Source organism: Saccharomycodes ludwigii, chromosome II (genome assembly GCF_020623625.1).
Source record: "Saccharomycodes ludwigii strain NBRC 1722 chromosome II, whole genome shotgun sequence".
In the NCBI taxonomy this organism is placed as follows: Eukaryota; Fungi; Ascomycota; class Saccharomycetes; order Saccharomycodales; family Saccharomycodaceae; genus Saccharomycodes; species Saccharomycodes ludwigii.
Window position 1 is genome coordinate 551,643 of NC_060201.1, and position 19,179 is coordinate 570,821.

Sequence of the window (19,179 nt, forward strand, 5' to 3'; positions counted from 1 at the left end):
AAATTTAAATGTGGCGATGATCCCCATTTTGCCTCTTCTTTTTGGTATTTAATAGAAGTTGAATGTTTTCAATAATCAGCTAACGTACACTTTGGAAATAGTTTGCATTTTTTATCTTTTTATTTTTATTTTTTCTTTTTTCTTTTTTTTTTTTTAAAGAAAAAAAGTCAAATTAATAAATCAATTAAATTATTTACGTGTTTATACTATTTAATTTATTTAGCTATTTATCTATATTTTTTTAAAAAAAAAAAAAAAAAAAAAAAAAAAAAAAAAAAAAATTAAAAAAGAAAAAAAAAAAGAAAAAAAAAAAGAAATAAATAAAAAAAAAAAAAGGATGCAAGGTTATATATAGATTTTCTCGTTGTTTCATTACCATCATTATCGCTACATTTCTCGAAGATTTATCAATATTTCACTTCAATGTGGAATCTAACCATAATCTATAGTTATCTTCAGCAATATGATCAGAGGCCAAAAAGTTTGTAGGCTTATTGCTATTATATTTAATATCATCAGGCTTATCATTGCAAGCAGTGTTTAGCTTATGAAGAACAACATCTTCATAATGATTGTAATGCGGATGCATGTCGTCATCATAAAGTGACTGTGAGTAATTTCTTGGGAAATAAAACTCTAAAGAGCCATTATGGTTCTTCGCAGTATTGTTCACATTGCTACTATTTTCAGGTAGTAAAGATAAATATACTGGTGAATTCATGTTCATTGGCGGGCTAAAACTATTATGATGACCATTGTCAGAACTATCAGAAGACGAAGAACATGAAGATGATACTGATGAGGAAGAAGACGAAGGAGAGGGGGAAGAAGAAGAACAACAACAATAACAATAACGGATTTTGTCGTTATTTTCATTTTTACCGTCTGAAACATGGGCATGTTTACGATAATATTCATCTAATACCTTTTCATCTTCGCTATTGAAAATATTTGCATTATTGTCTATATTTTTAACCAAGGATAACGATGGAAATATTAAAGATGGTATTTCAAAGGAAGGCTTTTCATAATCAAGGTTTATATTACTGTGTGTATTACTAATGGTACTGCAGATGCTAGCATTATGGTATTGATTATCATTATTGGCCTGTTTCATATTATTTATATCACGTAATCTACAATTTTCTGAACAATATAGGTTATTCACATATTTATTACCATTATTCTGTACTAAATGCGATTGTTCCTGCTTCAGTTTTTTACCACGTATAACGACACCATCACTATTAATTGATGGGATCAATTGATCACATACAATACAGAAATCGTTAAATGCAGTTATAGAGGCCATGTTTGATAAATTTGATTTTTTGGTTTTATATATATATATGTGTGTATATTGTAGTTGAACTAAGGCACCTGTAACATACGTGAAGTCGATTGCAGACAAGTGTTCATATGAAAACAAAGAAAAACGGGATGAGTGAGAGGGAAACCCAGCAAGAAAGGAATGGAATCAAACAAAAAGGAAAAAAAAGAAAAAGGAAAAAAAGAAATTAAAACAAACCAAAGAATTAACTTTGATTTCCCACATATATATATATGAAATCAAATCTGTTTTATTCTATTCGATGAGTATTTAGAATTATGACCCTTTTTAAATTTATTTATAAACGCCATGCATACAAAATTCAAACTTTTAAAAAAATTGAAAATATGGAATACCGACCAGAAAAGCAGGCACTATTTTTGGTTATAGAAAAAGAGGTAAAAATACAATAGTAAATAACCTCTTATTTTTCTTTTCTTTTTTATTTTATTTATAGAAAAAGAAAAATAAAAAGAAAAATAAAAATAAAAATAAAAAGTTCGGGAACAAATGGAAAAAAAATATATATCTTTTTTTTGCTTGTTATTTGTTACTAAAATATGCTCTACTAAGAAATAGATGATAGATTTTATGGCTAGAAACCATTTCAGTTATTTTGTGGTGCATTTTTAACACAACTTGGCTTATTATTGTTGAATGTTGATTAATTATAATATATATACTGTTTCAACACTATCATAGCAAAATACAAACCACCATCCATTACTTCCTATAACCTAATCATTTAATTTTACTTTCTGTTTTAGATATCATTACCACCATTCTTCTCTTGTAGTTTCTCTTGTAAATTACAATTTTTACACTTTGAATAAAGGGAAGAAAAATTCTTTTCTTTTTTTTATTTTTATTTTTATTTTTATTTTTAACGTTGCTTGTTATAAACAGTGTGATGTCCTGATGACCGAGCTTAATTAGGTTATTATGCCTCCCCCCATCCCATCCCCCCTTTTTTTTTAGAATTTTTTTTTGCTTTGAAACAAAATGACTTCAAACAAAACAAAACAAAACAGAACAAAACAAAACACATCAAACCAGAAATGTGTTTATAAAACAAAAACGTGTATATTGATCAAAAAAAAAAAAAAAAAAAAAAAAAACAAAAAAAACGAGGCTCAGAATTCCTGTTTTACTCTTCTTTCCCTCGATATCTTTTTTCATTCACATACTCTATTTGCATATTTCCTATTCCTATATAACTCTATTTGTATAAATTTATACGACTAAAAGTGTTTCTATAATTGAAAAAGAAAGCTGAGGAACAAATTCATCTCAATATTGTAAAATGTATTCCCCTCTTCCCCCTAGATCCCACAAATTGTTATATGACAGTCACCATAATCAGTTATTGTAATTGATTAGTTGTACCAATGTTATTAGAATTACCACCATCATTATCCATTGGAAATTCTATATCCAATGTTCTGATAGGAGGTAATAAATTACTTTTACTATTATAATTCAATACAGGACTTTGTAAACCTGAGTTCAACGCCGTACTGTTGTAACTATTGCTTACACTGCTAGTAATAAAACTGTTTCTTACGTTATGATCTCTTTGTTCCTTTAGTAATGTTAATTTTTCATTCAACATAATACCAAAGTCATGATTGTAAGTGTTATTATGGTTATTGTTAGCTATGATACTATTAATATGTGGAGTTGACGAAATTGAAGATGATATAAACAGGTTTTTTTGTGTCTGCTGCCTTTGTTGTTCCACATATTCCAAGTTCTGTAGACTGGTTAATGATTTACTTTTCAAATACTGTTGTTCTTCTTCCCTTTGTTGCTGCTCTATGGTATTAATAAATGTATTACTATTTCTTCTTCCTGGTGTTCCTGGATTAGACTTTTTTTGGACCCTATAGATGTTATTATTATTATTGGTATTAGTAGTACTATCTAGATATTTATATTGAAGATCAATGTTGCTATTGTTATTACTATCACACATGACATGTTCATGCTCATTGGTATTGTTGTTTATTATTAATGGCGTCATTCTTTGTAAAGTGGACAATGCAGTTAGCTTTAAAAAACTGGATGATCTACTATTATTAAAATTACTACCCATATTATTACTATTTGTATTATTATTATTATTATTATTATTATTATTATTATTATTATTACTATTATTATTATTATTATTACTGTGGTGAACAGGAGGAAGAATTACATTGTCAACACCCTGTTGTTGTGATAATAATGGTTGATAGCCATCGCTTTTCACTTGTCTTGTATCAGCATCATCATTTTCCTCTCCTTCACTCAGTTGAAATAAGGCCTTTCTTGCAGTAAAATTGGTAGGATTGGTACCAATATTATGTGTATTTTCTGAGATTATTTCATTCCTCCCCTGTGCTACCGTATTTGTATTTTTCTTTGCGTCTTTGCCACCATCAGCATCAACGCTTTGTTTTTCTTCTAAATTTTCTGTTGTGGTCTGGTTTATTTGCTTTTTTTTCCTACCCCTTTTACCCTTTGGTTGTGTGTTTGTATGTATTTTATAATGCCTTGTTAGTTCATCACTCCTACTAAATCTTTTTTTACAGCCAGCAAAACTACAAATATGTGGTTTTTCTCCTGTGTGAGTTCTTGAATGTCTTGTTAAATGTTCCATTCTTTTAAATGCTTTCGAACATTGCTTACAAACGTGTGGTCGACTTTCATCATCTTTAGGGTAAGCCATGGGTGCGAGTGTATGGGTGTTATTTTTATAATATTGTTGTGTGATAAATAAATAAATAAATAAATAAATAAATAAATAATGTTGATAAGATTAAAAGCTTTTGTATTTTTTTTTTTTTTTTTTACGCTTTCTTATGTATTCTTATATAATGCTAGAGATTCGTTATAATTATTATTGCATTATTTATTTATTGATACTGGGAATTAATATTCAATTCAACTTAAGTCAATTCGATTCAATTCAATTCGATCTAATTCAATTCGATTTAATTCTTTTTTTTTTTTAATTCTCCTTTTCACAAAAGCAATTCACTTTTGGTTTTAAAATATTCTTTAAGTATTAAAAATTGAATCTCCGCAATAAATATAATATAATATAATATAATAAAATGTAATATAATAAAATGTATAGTGGAATTCCAAAAAAAGCCCACAAAATTGCCTTATTATTCTTATTAGTATTATTTATTTATTTATTTATTTATTTATTTAATTTATTCATTTATTTTTTATTTTATCTTTAAATGGAAAATGTACGTAATAAAAATATTTGTGTCCCCACACCGGCCAACCCGCCCCACAATAATCTAAAATGCATATTTTAAAATACCGAACTTGTAGGATATCCTTGTATCCGAAAACTAAACGCGAAGAGCCACGTGAGTATTTACTTTTTAATGTTAATTATTATAAATATACAGCTGGGCGGTTATTTTCAACATTACCTTTATTCCAAAATATTATTTATGTGCTACAAACTGGAAATAATAGATGGAAAAGGAAATGTTTTATAAAAATAAAATAAATAAAAGGCTATAACAACATACATACATACACATAAAAGAATAAAATATGGGTGCTATCAACTCCAATAAAAGACAAAAGACTACTACCACCACTGCTACACAACAAGTTAAAGGCGAAGATGCTAAACTACTAATACACAAATATCTAAACGAACAAAGAAGACCATATGGGATCAATGATATAGTCGTTAACTTAAGAAATAAAGTAAATAAACCAACTGCCATTAAAATCTTAGATGAGTTAGTTGCCAATGGAGAAATACAATGTAAGTTATTTGGTAAAGCAAACATATATTATTGCAACAAACAAGAAAATTTTAACGCTGCCACCACCACCGATAGAAAATCTTTGATTGAAAAACTAAAAGATGAAGTGAACAAATTAGAACTGGAAAAATTGGACATGGAGAATGATTTAAAAATATGGGAAAATATACCATATAACACTGACGCGGACATATTATTATCGCAAGATATTGAGAAAATTACAGAAGAGATTATAATGTTGAAGGAAAAGGTGGATAAAAAAAATGACGCCATAAAATTAAACAGAGAGAGATTTGAAATGTGTAATGACAACATTATTGCGGTTAATGAACAAAAAATAAAACTATTGGAAGAACATGATACATTTAATAAGAAATTGGATGATTATTCATTCAAATTAGAGAAAAATTTCCATCAATTAGTTACGCTATTAAAAGATATAATTAACCCAAAGGATATGGACGAATTTTTGGTATGTTTTTATTTTTGCTTTTCTACTTTTTTATCTTTTTTTTTTTTCCTATTTTATTCCTGTTATCTTAACAGAATAACAAAATCTAATTACTAACATTTTGAATAACTTTATAATGATTTGATTTTGAAATATTGGCCTGTATTTTTTTTTTTTTTTGTTTTTGTTTTCACTCAATTCATATTTATATCGGCCAACAAAATTATATAGTATGAAACTTTGGGATTGGATCGGATATAAGCTTTAATGTTGTTGCAATGAGTTTTATTGAAACGTGTTAAGGTTAATTGATTAAAACCGTTTCTTTATTTATATTATATAGATTTACCTTTATAAATATTATAGTTTGATTACAATAGCGATCATGAGATAAGTATATTATATTCAGTAATAAATTCCTTATCGGATATTCCTATTATTTACTATTCTTACCGTTTATTTTTAAGGGGAGACGAAAGCAGTTAAATTTAAATTATACAAAAAAAAAAAAAAAAAAATAGCTGGAGATCTCCGTAAGCTGTGTTATGGGCGTTTATTTCCAATAACAAAAAGAGAAAAAATATAATAATAATTAAGAAGATACGCTCATATCCGCACTAAAATATTAGATAAGATAATAAAGGTTATTTTCCAATACTGGCAACTACAGATCAAAATAACTTTTCCTAAAGCAAAAGAAAATAATAAAAAAAAAAAAAAAAAAAAAATAAAACTTATATATAAATAGCCCAAGATTATTTGAAATGATATAATATTTATTGCTTTTTGTCAACTTTAATATCTTTTAAACAGAAGAGAAATTATATCATCACAAACAAACAAACAAACAAACAAACAAACAAACAAATAAACAAACAAAAAAACACAAACACACAAGATGGCTTACTCATACTTATCCTCATCCACCTATGGTAAAGACAATGTCAAATTTTTAAAAGTCAAAAAGGACAAACAAAATCCAAAAAAACAAGAAGTTATGGAAGCAACGGTTAAAGTTTTGTTAAAAGGTGGTTTTGAAGTTTCTTACACCGAAGCCGACAACAGTGTTATTGTCCCAACTGATACAGTTAAAAACACCATTTTGATCCATGCTCGTAAATATGACACTTTCCCAATTGAAAAATTTGCTGCCGAATTGGCATTGCACTTCACTAGCAAATACTCTCATGTCACTGGTTGTACTATTACTATTACCCAAGATCGTTGGATCAAGTACGACGTTAATGGAAAAGAAAGTTTGCATTCATTTATCCATGAGGGTCCAGAAAAGAAAATATGTCATTTAGACTATGATCAAGCTAGCGGCTCTTCTAGTTACAAGTTGTTGACTAGTATTAAAGATTTGACTGTTTTGAAATCTACAAACTCTATGTTTTACGGCTACAATGTTTGTGAATACACCACTTTGAAACCAACTAAAGACCGTATTTTAAGTACTGATATTTTTGCCACATGGGAATGGAGCTCTCAAAAGTTGGGATCTTTAGAGTCAATCAGAGATGGTTGCAAGGACGACATTTTTAACAACACCTACTACCAAGCAAGAGATATTACTTTGGATATTTTTGCCAAGGAAAATTCTGCTTCAGTTCAAGCCACCATGTATAATATGGCTACTGCCATTTTGAAAGTTGCTCCACAAGTTGATTTTGTTTCTTACGAATTGCCAAATAAACATTATTTCTTGTTTGATTTTAAATGGTACAAGGGCTTAGATAATGAAAACGAATTGTTTTACCCATCCCCACATCCAAACGGTTTGATTAAATGTAAGGTTGGCCGTAACAGTTCTAAATTGTGATTCCCCATCATTTTTCACCCAAAAAAAAAAATGAAAAAAAAAAAAAAAAAAAAATATTATTTTACACATGTTGCTATGGCCTAATTGCTTAGAGCCATTTATATTTTTACAGCTTAATACTAGTATCAGGTAATACTTTTAGATTTAGTAAAACCTTTTTTTTTTTATTTTTTTTATTTTTATTTTAATATTTATTTTAATATTTACTAAATCGTTCTTTTATATTAAGTAGTTTTAAAGTATATACAATGAAAAACGACACACACAAATATATGTACTAGATTAAAAATACTGTTTTCTCTGTTTTCGTTTCACATTATCCCATTAAACCATTTCTTATCCTTGGTATTTTTCTTTATAGAGTACTTATTTGAACCATTAGACTGAACAAACTTATTGAAGTTTTCACCAGTAACCCCGTTCAGAACATTGCCACCTTTCTTACCAATGTTAAAACCCAGTCTTTGTAAGTATTTAACTATTGATGGGGTAATGGCGGCTGTAATTGGCAATCTAATAAAAATCAAGCTTTTATGAATCCCGTATGCAATCAGAAATTCAGTTAGTATGTTACTTTCTTTTAGGTATTCCCAGTACCAAGATAGACCATGACTATTATTGGTAGCGTTACCATCCTGCTCTCTTTGTCTTTGTTCCTGTTTAATTCTAATTTGTGTTTTCAACTCTTCTTCATCCATGCCCAACCCAACAAGGTTTTTAATTGAATTTAAAGCAAGCTTAATCCTTTCTTCACCCATTGAATGCACCATGTAGAAACAAATAGGTAAATCAATTAGGGATAACGTCAAATACACACCTAATGCACTAAACCCGTATTTCTTCATTAGTTCTCTCAATTTGCTATTTTTTTTGGTGTTGTTGGTGCTATTGCTGGAAGACGAAGAATAGTTTGATTTTTGATTTTTATTATACTTGAATTTGGAACTATTGTTGGCGCATTGATTGTAACTTCTTTTCAAAGAGATGTTGGCATTAACAATTCTATGTGATCTGGTGGCCCTTTTAATTGGTGATAATGACGAGGATAATGAAATATGGTTTTTAAAGAATAACTTACTGCTGGTACCAAATACAGTAATACCACTGCAAAAAAAAATTCTATTCATGGCTTCTTATGTTGTTTCTAGTTTATTTTTTATCTTTTAATTTTTTTTAATTTTTTTTTTATTAAACAGGATGGGGAGAATGAGAAATGAGTGTTGAAATGTTATAATTAAAAGGAGTCAATGAAGTTAGCTTGGAAGATTTCAGATCCTCGTATGAGCTTAAAGACTGAAAGTAAACAAGAAATGCGAAGGAAGGCGTATTAAAGCGACAGGGGAAAAAAAAAAAAAAAAAGGTTTTCATAGCTAATGATAACTGATTTCCAATTATAAACATTATTATTATTATTATTATTATTGTTATTATTATTATTACTATTATTATAATTTTATTTTTTAACGAGATTATACAAATTTGTACTGGTTAAGTATAATTTTTGTCAGATCGTATTAGAAGCTTCTATGGCCAAGTTGGTAAGGCGCCACACTAGTAATGTGGAGATCATCAGTTCGACTCTGGTTGGAAGCATCAAATATTATTATTTTTTTTGTTTTCAACAGAATTTGTTTTACGTTGCTGTGTCAGCACCATTTGAAATGCAAAAAAAATGATAGGTATTCCTTTTCTTTTTGCCATTTTTTAATGTCATAGATATTACTATAATTACTAGAAACAAATCAAAAAAAAAAAAGATAGGATAAAATTTTTTGCATTTATATTTATTTTTATTAAAATCTTATTAATAACAACGTTACATATATATATATATATGTAGCTCTAAAGTTAGAAGTATACTACAAAAATAGGATATCATTTAATAATAATATTAATAAAAGAAATAAAAAATCAAACTAAATTAACCTTTTTTCTTTCTTGATTAACCAACAATAATGGTAGAAGTTGGTGTATTTGTGGTGGTTGGAGTACAATTGGAAATATAAGTTATCGAGTTGTAATAAGTGACAACTTTAATGTATGAAGAACCACCACGAAAAGCTGTGAAAGTAGAAACACCTGCTGGAGTATTTTCTAATGTTGGCTCCGGCATAGTTTCACAGGAAATAGAAATAGAAGAACTAAAAGTATTCTCACCAAAAACACCAACACCAAGGGAAGCGCCAATTATAGAAGTCAAAATGCTTGTAAATTTCATGTCTTTGTGCAATAAAAATGGTAGTACGGCTTTGTTATTATGGTTATGAAATGTATTATTAGTCTTCCAAGTAATACTTGAAAAAGTTTAAGCGGCTGGGTTGTATAAAAAGCTTCTTTTCCTTTCTCTTCTTCTATTCTTTTCTTCAATTCTCATAATAAAATTAAATACATACAGATAACTGAATATGAAATAAATATAATAAAACTCTGAAGATTAGCTATTTATATGATCCAAGTTCTTTTTTTTTTTTTTTTTTTGCGTCTTGATCACATATACATATGGTTTGGGCAGCCACGTTATGCCATAATTATTTATGTTAACCGTATATATATAACTAATGAAAAAGTAAAAAATTGATCTTCCAATTGTCATGTCTAAATCAGGAAATTTATATTCAAATTGACAAATAAAAATGAACTGAACTAAAAGGGAAAATATTCTCCCTGTCTTTCATAGCATTACCAATAAATAATAACAATTTTGGCTGTTTGTACGAGTTTCTATTGAAAAAAAAAAAAAAAGGTAAACTCACAATTGATGAGTGTGACTTAAGTAAACTTTAACCCCTTTTCGTTCCTTTTTTTTTTTTTTTTTTTTTTTTTTTTTTTAAGTCTTGATTAAATAGGTACACACAGTGTCAGAAAATAAGAAAGATATCAATTAACAGAAGAAAGGAAAGAAAGAAAAAAAAAAAAAAAAAAAAAACACAATTTAGTGGGTAATATATATGTTTTTATTTATATATATATAACAATATGAAAAAGGATAAATAAAAAATAATTTATATAAATTATTAATTATACAAACATAACCAGAATTCAAAGTCTTTTATACTTAACGGGAAGTAGCAGCAACCTTCTTAAAAGCACCCTTAGCTTGTTGCTTAGAGATTTTAGAAGCATTTGGGTTGTTCTTTCTAGCGATCTTGTCAGCCTTCTTCTTTTCTTTGTCAGCCTTCTTCTTTTCATCTCTCTTAGCTTTTCTGACTTCTGGCTTGACAGATCTTTTTTCCTTGATAAAATCTAAAGAAGCACCGACAATTGGTCTTTGAGCTTTGACGGTCTTTCTAGTTCTCTTCTTAGAAACTTCTTCAGTAATACCTTTCTTGTGGTGTCTTCTGTACAAGACAGTCCAGGAAATTCTTCTTGGGTTCTTTCTTTGTTTGAACAAAGAAGCAGATTTAGATGATTGGAATCTGAAAATCTTAGAGTCACCACGAACAAATAAGGTACCTCTACCTGGGTAGATTTTGGAACCAGAAAAAGAGTCAATTTCAACCTTCATTTCTCAATTTTATGAATTAAATACACTGCAGAAAATAATAGTATCAATATCAATCATTCCAAATGTGATGTGTTGTATGATAAAAAAAAATTAACACACAAAACGTCAAAATAAAAGATGATCAAAAAAAAAAAAAAAAGTTAGTAAACAAATTTGCATTAAACCATGAATGACACCGTAATCGAAAAATGAAAGACAAAAAAAAAAAAAATTGATAGCAATCCCTTAATTAAAAGGTTCATCTCAAAAAACTGTATGGATGGTATTAACCCTGTAAAAATATAGGCAGTAATATCTCTAATGACACCCAATACCTTGTAAATAATATCAACTAAAAAAAAATATCTCTGATCGTTTCAACGATGTACAGCTATACACGAGTAAGTATCGCTTAGCCCTGGAATAGTCAAAATTAATAACTCTCTTTTTATGAGCCATCTCAATTTATCCCACAGTGTACTTTTTTGTTATAATTAAAATATCAATCTAGACCCTACTTTCTATTCATACATTGAATTTTCAACATATTAATTTTTTAGATGGATTTCTACAAGGCTACAATTTTTATTATTTTCATTTAAAATATTAACACAGAGCGAAATACTGTATACAGATGAATCATAATGGGTTTTTTTTAAGACAAAAACATGCATATTGCTCCTTTTCTTTCACTCTTAAATATCTTCCTACTAATTTTGTATCGTTTTTTTTTTTTGTGCTTCCTTTTCTCGTTCGTCACTGGTAAAATAAACTATAGCGCATGATAATGGCCAAATAATTCTTATTATTACTATGCATACCTTAACTTTAGAAAGTTCTTGGAGATATTTGTGATTTCTTTTTCTAACAAGATTTGATACAAAGCAAATGTATAAAAGAATTGTATAGTTAGAGCATTTTAACAAGGAACACAAGCAATAAGAGTGATTGATAAAACGCAAATTGGATGAGAGAAAAAGTCTGAGAGAAGGAAAAATTGGAAAAAAAAAAAAGAAGGAAAAAAAAAAAGAATTAATTAATTAATTAATCAAGGAAGTAATTTGAGAAAAATTGGCTGAGAGAGAGCGGAAATTAACTTGGTGGGATCGTAAAAGAAAAAGTGGAAAAACAAAACAAAACAAAACAAAATGTGGGAATTTACTACAGCTAAAAAGACTCGCTCCCTCCGCACACCGCCACGGCCACTGCCACTGCCCACCACAGGCAAACTCAAACAATCCTCGAAAACCAAAAAAATAGAAAAAAAAATATTTTAAAAAAAATTTCAAGGAAAAAAAAAAAAAAAAAAAAAGTTTTAGTTTTAGTTTTATATGCAATTTTATCTATGCTACTACGCTATATTTAAACCATATAAACATGTACGGATGTTGTAACAAAATGTCACAAATAGCCTTTTTTATTATACAGCCATAAAAAAAAAAGAAAAGAAAAAGTTTTTTTTTTCTCTCGTTTTCTCTTTCGTTTTCTCTTTCTTTTTCTCTTTCTTTTTTTATAAAAACTAAAATAAAAAGTATTTTTTTTCTTCATAAATTTTTCCCATAATCCTCTTCAAAAACCTCTTTTATTTTCCCATTTTCAATAACTTGCCGTTTTCTTACCACCTTTTATAAACTTAAAATCTTTTATTTTTATCCTATATGTAAAAAAATTCCAAAAAAATCATCTAGCGACCGGAGTGTTTTTTTAAACTTCAACTTTTCACGTATTATAATTATCCAATTCACACACAGAGATGGTCAGTATTACATTTATACATTTTTTTTTTTTAATTCACTATGATACTATCACTATTATCGCCAATATAATAATAAGAGTCTATGCCACTAGTAGCACAAATATTAATGCATTTCCCTTCGAATTATGTTATATTGTGATATAATGTCCGTCTGTAAAATCAGAAATGAGATGGATCTCGGAGGAGTGTAATGAGGAGTGCAAGGTAGATCATTTGAGCATATTATTTCAATTTTTTTTTTTTTTTAATGCAACTGTTTCTCATTTTGTAGTCATAGTACCATGTTGCTATGTAACTGCCCAATTGTGTTGTTAATTGTTTATTGAATCTTATTGTGCTGTCTTTGCTATTTTTATATTGTAACGAAATATAACATAGTTTATGGTTGTAAAAGACACCAAGTTTAGTATAACAATAACTTTCACAATTAAAGGACAGTTATAACGAGACATAGAGATATATTGCTTCATGTACATGTGCATAGACGACGGAATTGATAAAAATTGATTTGTATTTTCCTTGTTATAGCGCCTCGATAAATATAGTATCATATTGATTTCTGTTTTGAATTCAATTTACTAACATTTTTTTTTTTTTATTTTTAAAAAAAATTGCAAATATTTTTAAATAGGCCCCATCAAAATCTTCCGAAACTATTAACCAAAAATTAGCCTTGGTTGTTAAATCAGGTAAATATACTTTAGGTTACAAATCTACTGTCAAATCTTTGAGACAAGGTAAGGCTAAGTTGGTTATTATTGCTTCCAACACTCCAGTTTTGAGAAAATCTGAATTGGAATATTACGCTATGTTGTCTAAGACTAGGGTTTACTACTTCCAAGGTGGTAACAATGAATTAGGTACCGCTGTTGGTAAATTGTTCAGAGTCGGTGTTATTACTGTCTTGGATGCTGGTGATTCTGATATCTTAACCACTTTGGCTTAAGACTTCTCTGGTTGAGAGAAAAACCACTTTTTTTTTTTCTTTCTTTTATAATTACATTTTATAATTACATTTTATAATTGAATTAATTATTTTATGAAAGTGACAAATTTTTATGCTTGTATTTCCTGCGTAACAAAACTTTCCTATTTCTTATTTCCTCAAGATAAAAAAAAAAAAATATGTTTGTTGATAGCGATGTATAAACTCATTTTTTTCTAAAAGAAATGACTATATGAAGAATCTAAAAGTATGTAAAAAAAAAAAAAAAAAAAAAGACACTAACATATACATATAACCACGATTTATAATTAAAAAAAAAAATTAACTACGTTCATCATAAATGATTCACAAAAAAAGAAAGTAAAGTTAGTTGTGACTAAATCTATCCAAACAATTAATACGTCAAAAAAAAAAATACCACCAAAAAAAATTGATAATTGTAAATGCTCAAAGTTGTATTTAACAATGCTAAAAAAAAAAAAAGAAAAAATTAGTAAAACCTTTCATATTCATCAACATGAATAGATTGAGCTCTGCTATTATTAATCATTCTATTATGACCGCCTAAAATATACTTTTTACCGGCATCTATTTGTTTACTACTGGCACCAGTAACATTACTAATATTGCCATCTTTATTATTCAAGAAACTATTATTATCAGTATTATTATTATTATTATTATTATTACTATTACCATTATTATTGTTATTATTCCCGTTCACATTATTGCCATTATAATTGTTAACGTAATTGTTGACATTATTTATACCATTTTTTTGAGAACGAATGTTTTTAGGTATTAATAATGACCCAGGTGTTTTGAAAGTGGCCGAGGTCGGGGTACTATTCATGTTATTGGCATATGCTGCCATCCAATTACCATTATTATTATTACTATTTCCAACATGTTCTGATGGCAACAGAATAGATGACGATTCTCCAGTTATATGCGATGCAGTGTTTATCGAAGATAACATCATGTTAGCACCGTGACTGACATTACTTACACTTCTTACTGGCGATCTTAGTTGTATATTATTTCTATTATTGCCTGAAAATCCACCAATGTCATTATTCATATGATGGCCACCACCGCTAACATTAGGATTAGTAATTAGCCCCTCAATCGTGTGGTTGGGGTTTATATTAGACGACATTGTGCGCATGTTATTTCTATTGTTAATATTATTATTGCTACCACCATAGTAAGACGAGTTTACCGCTGGCAAACCTGAAATACTTATGGATCTAACACCACTCATCTTTGAAGGTGAACTAGGAATAAAAGATGTGGCATTTCTATTAAATTTATTGATTGATATTGGATTGTTGTTACCACCATCCAGAATATCGTTCGCAAAAGATCCTATTGTACTTGAAGTATTATTAGCATCACTTTGCGAGTACATGTTCATTTTTTGTTGAAGTGGAGACGAAACCGGAGAAGAGGATAAAATTATATTTTCATTTGCATTGCTACCTTTCGCTTGACATTCTGTCAACAATTCCAGCGACTTTTTAAATCGGGAATCATACTTAAGCAACAATTCCTGCATGGTAAACCTTTTAGTGCTACCACTTAATAATGGCCTACCCACAATCTTATCGTAAAAGGTAAAGAAAATCGGACTTCCATCATTCCACAATTCAATATATTTAACAACTATTTCCTTTGTTAGCTCGTTTTCATTGCACATATTCAAACATACATTGTCTTTGTTATGAAAGAATAAATGATTCAAAAATCTCAAAGATTGATCTTTCACGGACAAAGACTTTAATGAGTATTTAGAAATAAATTTAACAAAGCTGTACAACGCTATATGTCCTCCATTGATAATGATTTTCTCCAGAATTTTAGTCGTTAAAATAGTCAATTCACGGATCCAAATATCAACTTTACCAACGGCAGTACCTGCCAAAACAGGATATAAATTATCCTGCAATTGACTTAGCAACATTAACACTGAAGTTATGGGAATGAAAAATAATTCGCAAAACTCATAACACTCTTTAAATTTTATGCTGGTGCTGATGTTTTCAGAAGGAGGTTCCCCGTCCCTGGCAATGTCCACTGAAAACAATTGTATGTTACAGGCTTGATAAATCTCCAATAAGTTGTTAAGAGTGGATAAACCTAGACTTAAAGATTCAATTAATAGTTCAGTTAGCTCACTAAAATTGCTACTCTCACCAAGCAACTCAACTTTATTGGTTCCAAAGGTAAACAACGATCTAGAAATGGGTGGTATTTTAAATAGAATTTTTTCTTTAAACTCCTTCATTATCGAGGTATGACTGTCCCCAATAACGCAACTACTCCCAGCGGCTGTGGCCACACTGGTTATTTTAATTAAATAATCAATTAGGACAAAATTAGACATGTTTAAAACGGCGGGCATACTCAAAGTACTTTTCAGAATATCAATTAAGGTATTATGGGTTTCCAGCATATAGTTTTTTTGGTTTAAACTCAGTTGGTATAGGTTGGAATATGCTAATCTGATCAAGAACGTAAAATATGGATTTTCTAAAAAATCGGTTTCTGGATGATCAATAACTTCTAAAAAGGTTTTCAAGCTGTTGACAGGGGTCATATTTGTTAAGATACAGTCTTGTTTTTTATCATTTGCCATATCATAACGAGTAACGAGAAACGCTGTATAGTTTTTCATATCGGCTGGTGCAATTATATTACTACCACCACTTTGTTGAACTGCTCTTTTGCACAATTTAAATTTGACATAATTAAACAATTCCAGAGCCCCCTGGTTAACTTGCAAAGTGGAAAGATTGTTATTTTTATTATCAGAACACAATTTAGGTAATATCAAAACTATTATAAAATCAATAAAGGCTAGATCATTTTTTTGACTAATAGCATTTAACGTTCTGGTCATGAATAGCAATGTGATGGTGTCACTGTCATGGACTAGATGATAGTCGTATATCCATTGATTAATGAACAAATCGTTCAAATTACCCAGGTTTAAATATTTTAATAAATCGTAGTCGACTGAGGGAAACAATTGTAAGATATTTAAAATTTGTAAAAATCCAATGGAACCTTTGTTATTATTATCATTATTTTTGCTAATGTTTGATTGCGGTGGTAAGTATTTCCTTAATTCTTTATGTGTTATGAAAAAAACAGCCAACAAACCAATAGAAAACGTGTCTCCAGAATTATTAAACAGCTGAATAATTCTGAGGTCAAAAGCATTGAATGGAGTTAAGGAGCCATTGAGTGTGAATAAAGTTTTCTCACCCCAAATTTTAGATATGGCGCTGTCGTTGATATTTTGGTCAATACCATCAAGGCTAATTTTCGACAACAATTTTATTAATAAATAAACCAAATTGAAAACAGTATTATCAACACTGGTGGAAGAACTATTTATAAGTTCACCACATTTATTATGCAACATCAATAATAAATCTCTTATTATTACAATGCTAATATGTTCAATTTTATTATTGTCTTCAGTACTATCGGTATTATTATTAATAATATGTAACAAAATTTCACTTAGATCAACAGCACTACCAGTACTACTGTTATCAGAAGCATCAGATCCAAACGAGGATAGTATTGATAATAATTGTTGTTTCTTAAGTATATATTTATTGTTGCTGTTAATAGTAGGATCTGAGAGTGTTGTCGTAAAATTTTGATCGGTGGTTACTATAGTGCTACTACCGCTACTATCACTGCCACTGCTATTTTTGCCCATAGCGTTCCCAGACGAACGAGAAGGCATATCTATATTTTTTCTTTCTTTCTTTCTTTCTTTCAGTTTTCTTTGTTATGTGCTATGTATTTTCTGTCTTTTTTTTTCTTTTCGTCTTTTTATCTTTTTATCTTTTTATAACTTTAAAATTCAAAAAAGTGATATATATATATATAGACACAATAATAATAAGAAAAAATAAAAAAAAAAAGTACCAAAAAATAACAAGTCTAAACAAAAAGGTTTGATTGTTATGAGAAAAACATCATTAGAAGCAAAAGTTAATGTTATATATCTCATAAATTATTGAAAGAAAGGAAAAAAAAAAAAAAAAAAAAAAAAATTAACCGCGCAAGAACTTTTAAGAAATATCATAGAAAACATTATTTTATCGAGAACAGAAAAATATATCACATAATATATATGTGAATTGTGGTGATGGGAATCATAATTCATAAAAAATTTTCAAGAGATGAAGCGGTGGCTCAATGGTAGAGCTTTCGACTCCAGTTAAATCAATTGGTTTCGGCCTTAAAACACCAGTATTATGGCGTTGACAAGTGCAATCGAAGGGTTGCAGGTTCAATTCCTGTCCGTTTCATTTTTTTGTATACATTTTATACTATAATTTTTTTTCTCCGTTTTTCAAAAAAAAAAAAAGGTAAATGTTTCCTTTTTTTTCTTTTTTTCTCTTTTCAACTTATATCACCTCATTAATTCTAAAAGTCGTGTTAATAATCACAAGTATCAAATATATATATATATATATATATATATATACAAGCAAAAAAAAAAAAGGGGCGAAATGATTCCAGCTGAGGAAGATAACAAGATTAATACTAAGAGCAATGAGTCTTTACCTAAACCATTGCCCAATTCGGCTTTGCTAGTGATAGACATGCAGTATGATTTTTTACCACCTAATGGTTCTTTGGCGGTTAAATTTGGAGATAAGATTTTGAAACCATTGAAACAATATATAGACGAAAATATTAACAATTTTGAAATAATTATATTTACACAGGATTATCATCCTATTGATCATATTTCCTTTGCTTGCAATCATCCAAACAAAAAAGATTTTGATCCTATTACTTACAAGTTTCCTGATACTGAAACGTCTCTTGCCAGCAATAACAATATGGCTACTAGCAATAGCATACCAAAAGAAGCCAAGATTAGTAGTTTAAATATGCAATCAAAGACGCCATTGAAGGATACAAAATCTTTCAACAGTTTGTTATGGCCCAAACACTGTGTGCAAAACACGAAAGGGTGTGAAATTCATTCAATATTTACTGATTATTTTAACACACTTGATAATAAATATAATAGAATAAAAGTAGTTAAAAAGGGATATTTACCAGATCGGGAATACTATTCTTGTTTTAATGATATATGGAATGATCATAAAACCGAAGTAAGCGAATACTTACAAGCAGATGGTGATAAGAAAATAAAAAATGTATATATTGTTGGATTGGCTTTAGATTATTGTGTTTATAACAGTGCATTAAGCAGTAGCCAATTGGGTTACAACACGTTTATAATTAAAGCTTTGACCAAGGGCATTGATCCTAATTGGGAATTGCCTAAATGTGATGGTATAACAATGATATGAAACAACAGCATTAAAAAGGGTATTACCGCTAAGATTTTTGTATTAAGGGAGGGAAGCGAAGTGACGGAGAAAGAAAGAAAGAAAGAAAGAAAGAGAGAAAAACTCCAAATTGTGTTTATTTTCGCCCCTTTTTATATTTAGCATTATCTATATATAGATGTGACAAAATGCAGATTACTTTTCCATTATTATTTTTTTTTATTTTTTTTTGTTTTACGCGTAAAATCTCAAATAATAACCATAATAATTAA

The 19,179-nt window shown here is 28.8% G+C and overlaps 10 protein-coding genes and 2 non-coding genes across 12 annotated transcripts; 6 read left to right on the forward strand and 6 right to left on the reverse strand.

Moving 5' to 3' along the window:
• Positions 1–415: 415 nt before the first annotated feature.
• Positions 416–1,312, reverse strand: ECL1 (Ecl1p; the record flags this gene model as incomplete). The annotated part of the gene is made up of 1 exon (XM_046080404.1): positions 416–1,312. One exon carries the CDS (start codon positions 1,310–1,312, stop codon positions 416–418), a length of 897 nt encoding a protein of 298 aa, XP_045935689.1.
• A 1,381-nt stretch (positions 1,313–2,693) lies between these two features.
• MIG1 (transcription factor MIG1) lies at positions 2,694–4,043 on the reverse strand (the record flags this gene model as incomplete). The annotated part of the gene is made up of 1 exon (XM_046080405.1): positions 2,694–4,043. The coding sequence occupies one exon, from the start codon at positions 4,041–4,043 to the stop codon at positions 2,694–2,696; it is 1,350 nt and encodes a 449-aa protein (XP_045935690.1).
• Positions 4,044–4,894: 851 nt separating this feature from the next.
• On the forward strand, positions 4,895–6,052 carry HOP2 (Hop2p; the record flags this gene model as incomplete). The annotated part of the gene is made up of 2 exons (XM_046080406.1): positions 4,895–5,587; positions 5,933–6,052. 2 exons carry the CDS (start codon positions 4,895–4,897, stop codon positions 6,050–6,052), a joined length of 813 nt encoding a protein of 270 aa, XP_045935691.1.
• A 412-nt stretch (positions 6,053–6,464) lies between these two features.
• SCDLUD_001535 (urate oxidase) lies at positions 6,465–7,388 on the forward strand (the record flags this gene model as incomplete). Its single annotated transcript, XM_046076848.1, has 1 exon — positions 6,465–7,388. The coding sequence occupies one exon, from the start codon at positions 6,465–6,467 to the stop codon at positions 7,386–7,388; it is 924 nt and encodes a 307-aa protein (XP_045935692.1).
• A 311-nt stretch (positions 7,389–7,699) lies between these two features.
• Positions 7,700–8,515, reverse strand: NAT2 (Nat2p; the record flags this gene model as incomplete). The annotated part of the gene is made up of 1 exon (XM_046080407.1): positions 7,700–8,515. One exon carries the CDS (start codon positions 8,513–8,515, stop codon positions 7,700–7,702), a length of 816 nt encoding a protein of 271 aa, XP_045935693.1.
• Positions 8,516–8,908: 393 nt separating this feature from the next.
• Positions 8,909–8,981, forward strand: SCDLUD_001537. The gene has a single exon. It is a non-coding gene; the product is annotated as a tRNA-Thr (tRNA).
• A 349-nt stretch (positions 8,982–9,330) lies between these two features.
• AGA2 (Aga2p) lies at positions 9,331–9,606 on the reverse strand (the record flags this gene model as incomplete). The annotated part of the gene is made up of 1 exon (XM_046080408.1): positions 9,331–9,606. The coding sequence occupies one exon, from the start codon at positions 9,604–9,606 to the stop codon at positions 9,331–9,333; it is 276 nt and encodes a 91-aa protein (XP_045935694.1).
• Positions 9,607–10,443: 837 nt separating this feature from the next.
• On the reverse strand, positions 10,444–10,893 carry RPL24A (60S ribosomal protein eL24; the record flags this gene model as incomplete). The annotated part of the gene is made up of 1 exon (XM_046080409.1): positions 10,444–10,893. The coding sequence occupies one exon, from the start codon at positions 10,891–10,893 to the stop codon at positions 10,444–10,446; it is 450 nt and encodes a 149-aa protein (XP_045935695.1).
• A 2,365-nt stretch (positions 10,894–13,258) lies between these two features.
• On the forward strand, positions 13,259–13,574 carry RPL30 (60S ribosomal protein eL30; the record flags this gene model as incomplete). The annotated part of the gene is made up of 1 exon (XM_046080410.1): positions 13,259–13,574. A coding segment is annotated over one exon (315 nt), but the record flags the coding sequence as incomplete, so codon positions are not given.
• Positions 13,575–14,064: 490 nt separating this feature from the next.
• VIR1 (Vir1p) lies at positions 14,065–17,337 on the reverse strand (the record flags this gene model as incomplete). Its single annotated transcript, XM_046080411.1, has 1 exon — positions 14,065–17,337. The coding sequence occupies one exon, from the start codon at positions 17,335–17,337 to the stop codon at positions 14,065–14,067; it is 3,273 nt and encodes a 1,090-aa protein (XP_045935697.1).
• A 444-nt stretch (positions 17,338–17,781) lies between these two features.
• SCDLUD_001542 lies at positions 17,782–17,908 on the forward strand. The gene is made up of 2 exons: positions 17,782–17,818; positions 17,872–17,908. It is a non-coding gene; the product is annotated as a tRNA-Trp (tRNA).
• A 204-nt stretch (positions 17,909–18,112) lies between these two features.
• On the forward strand, positions 18,113–18,928 carry PNC1 (nicotinamidase; the record flags this gene model as incomplete). Its single annotated transcript, XM_046080412.1, has 1 exon — positions 18,113–18,928. One exon carries the CDS (start codon positions 18,113–18,115, stop codon positions 18,926–18,928), a length of 816 nt encoding a protein of 271 aa, XP_045935698.1.
• Between the last annotated feature and the right edge of the window lie 251 nt (positions 18,929–19,179).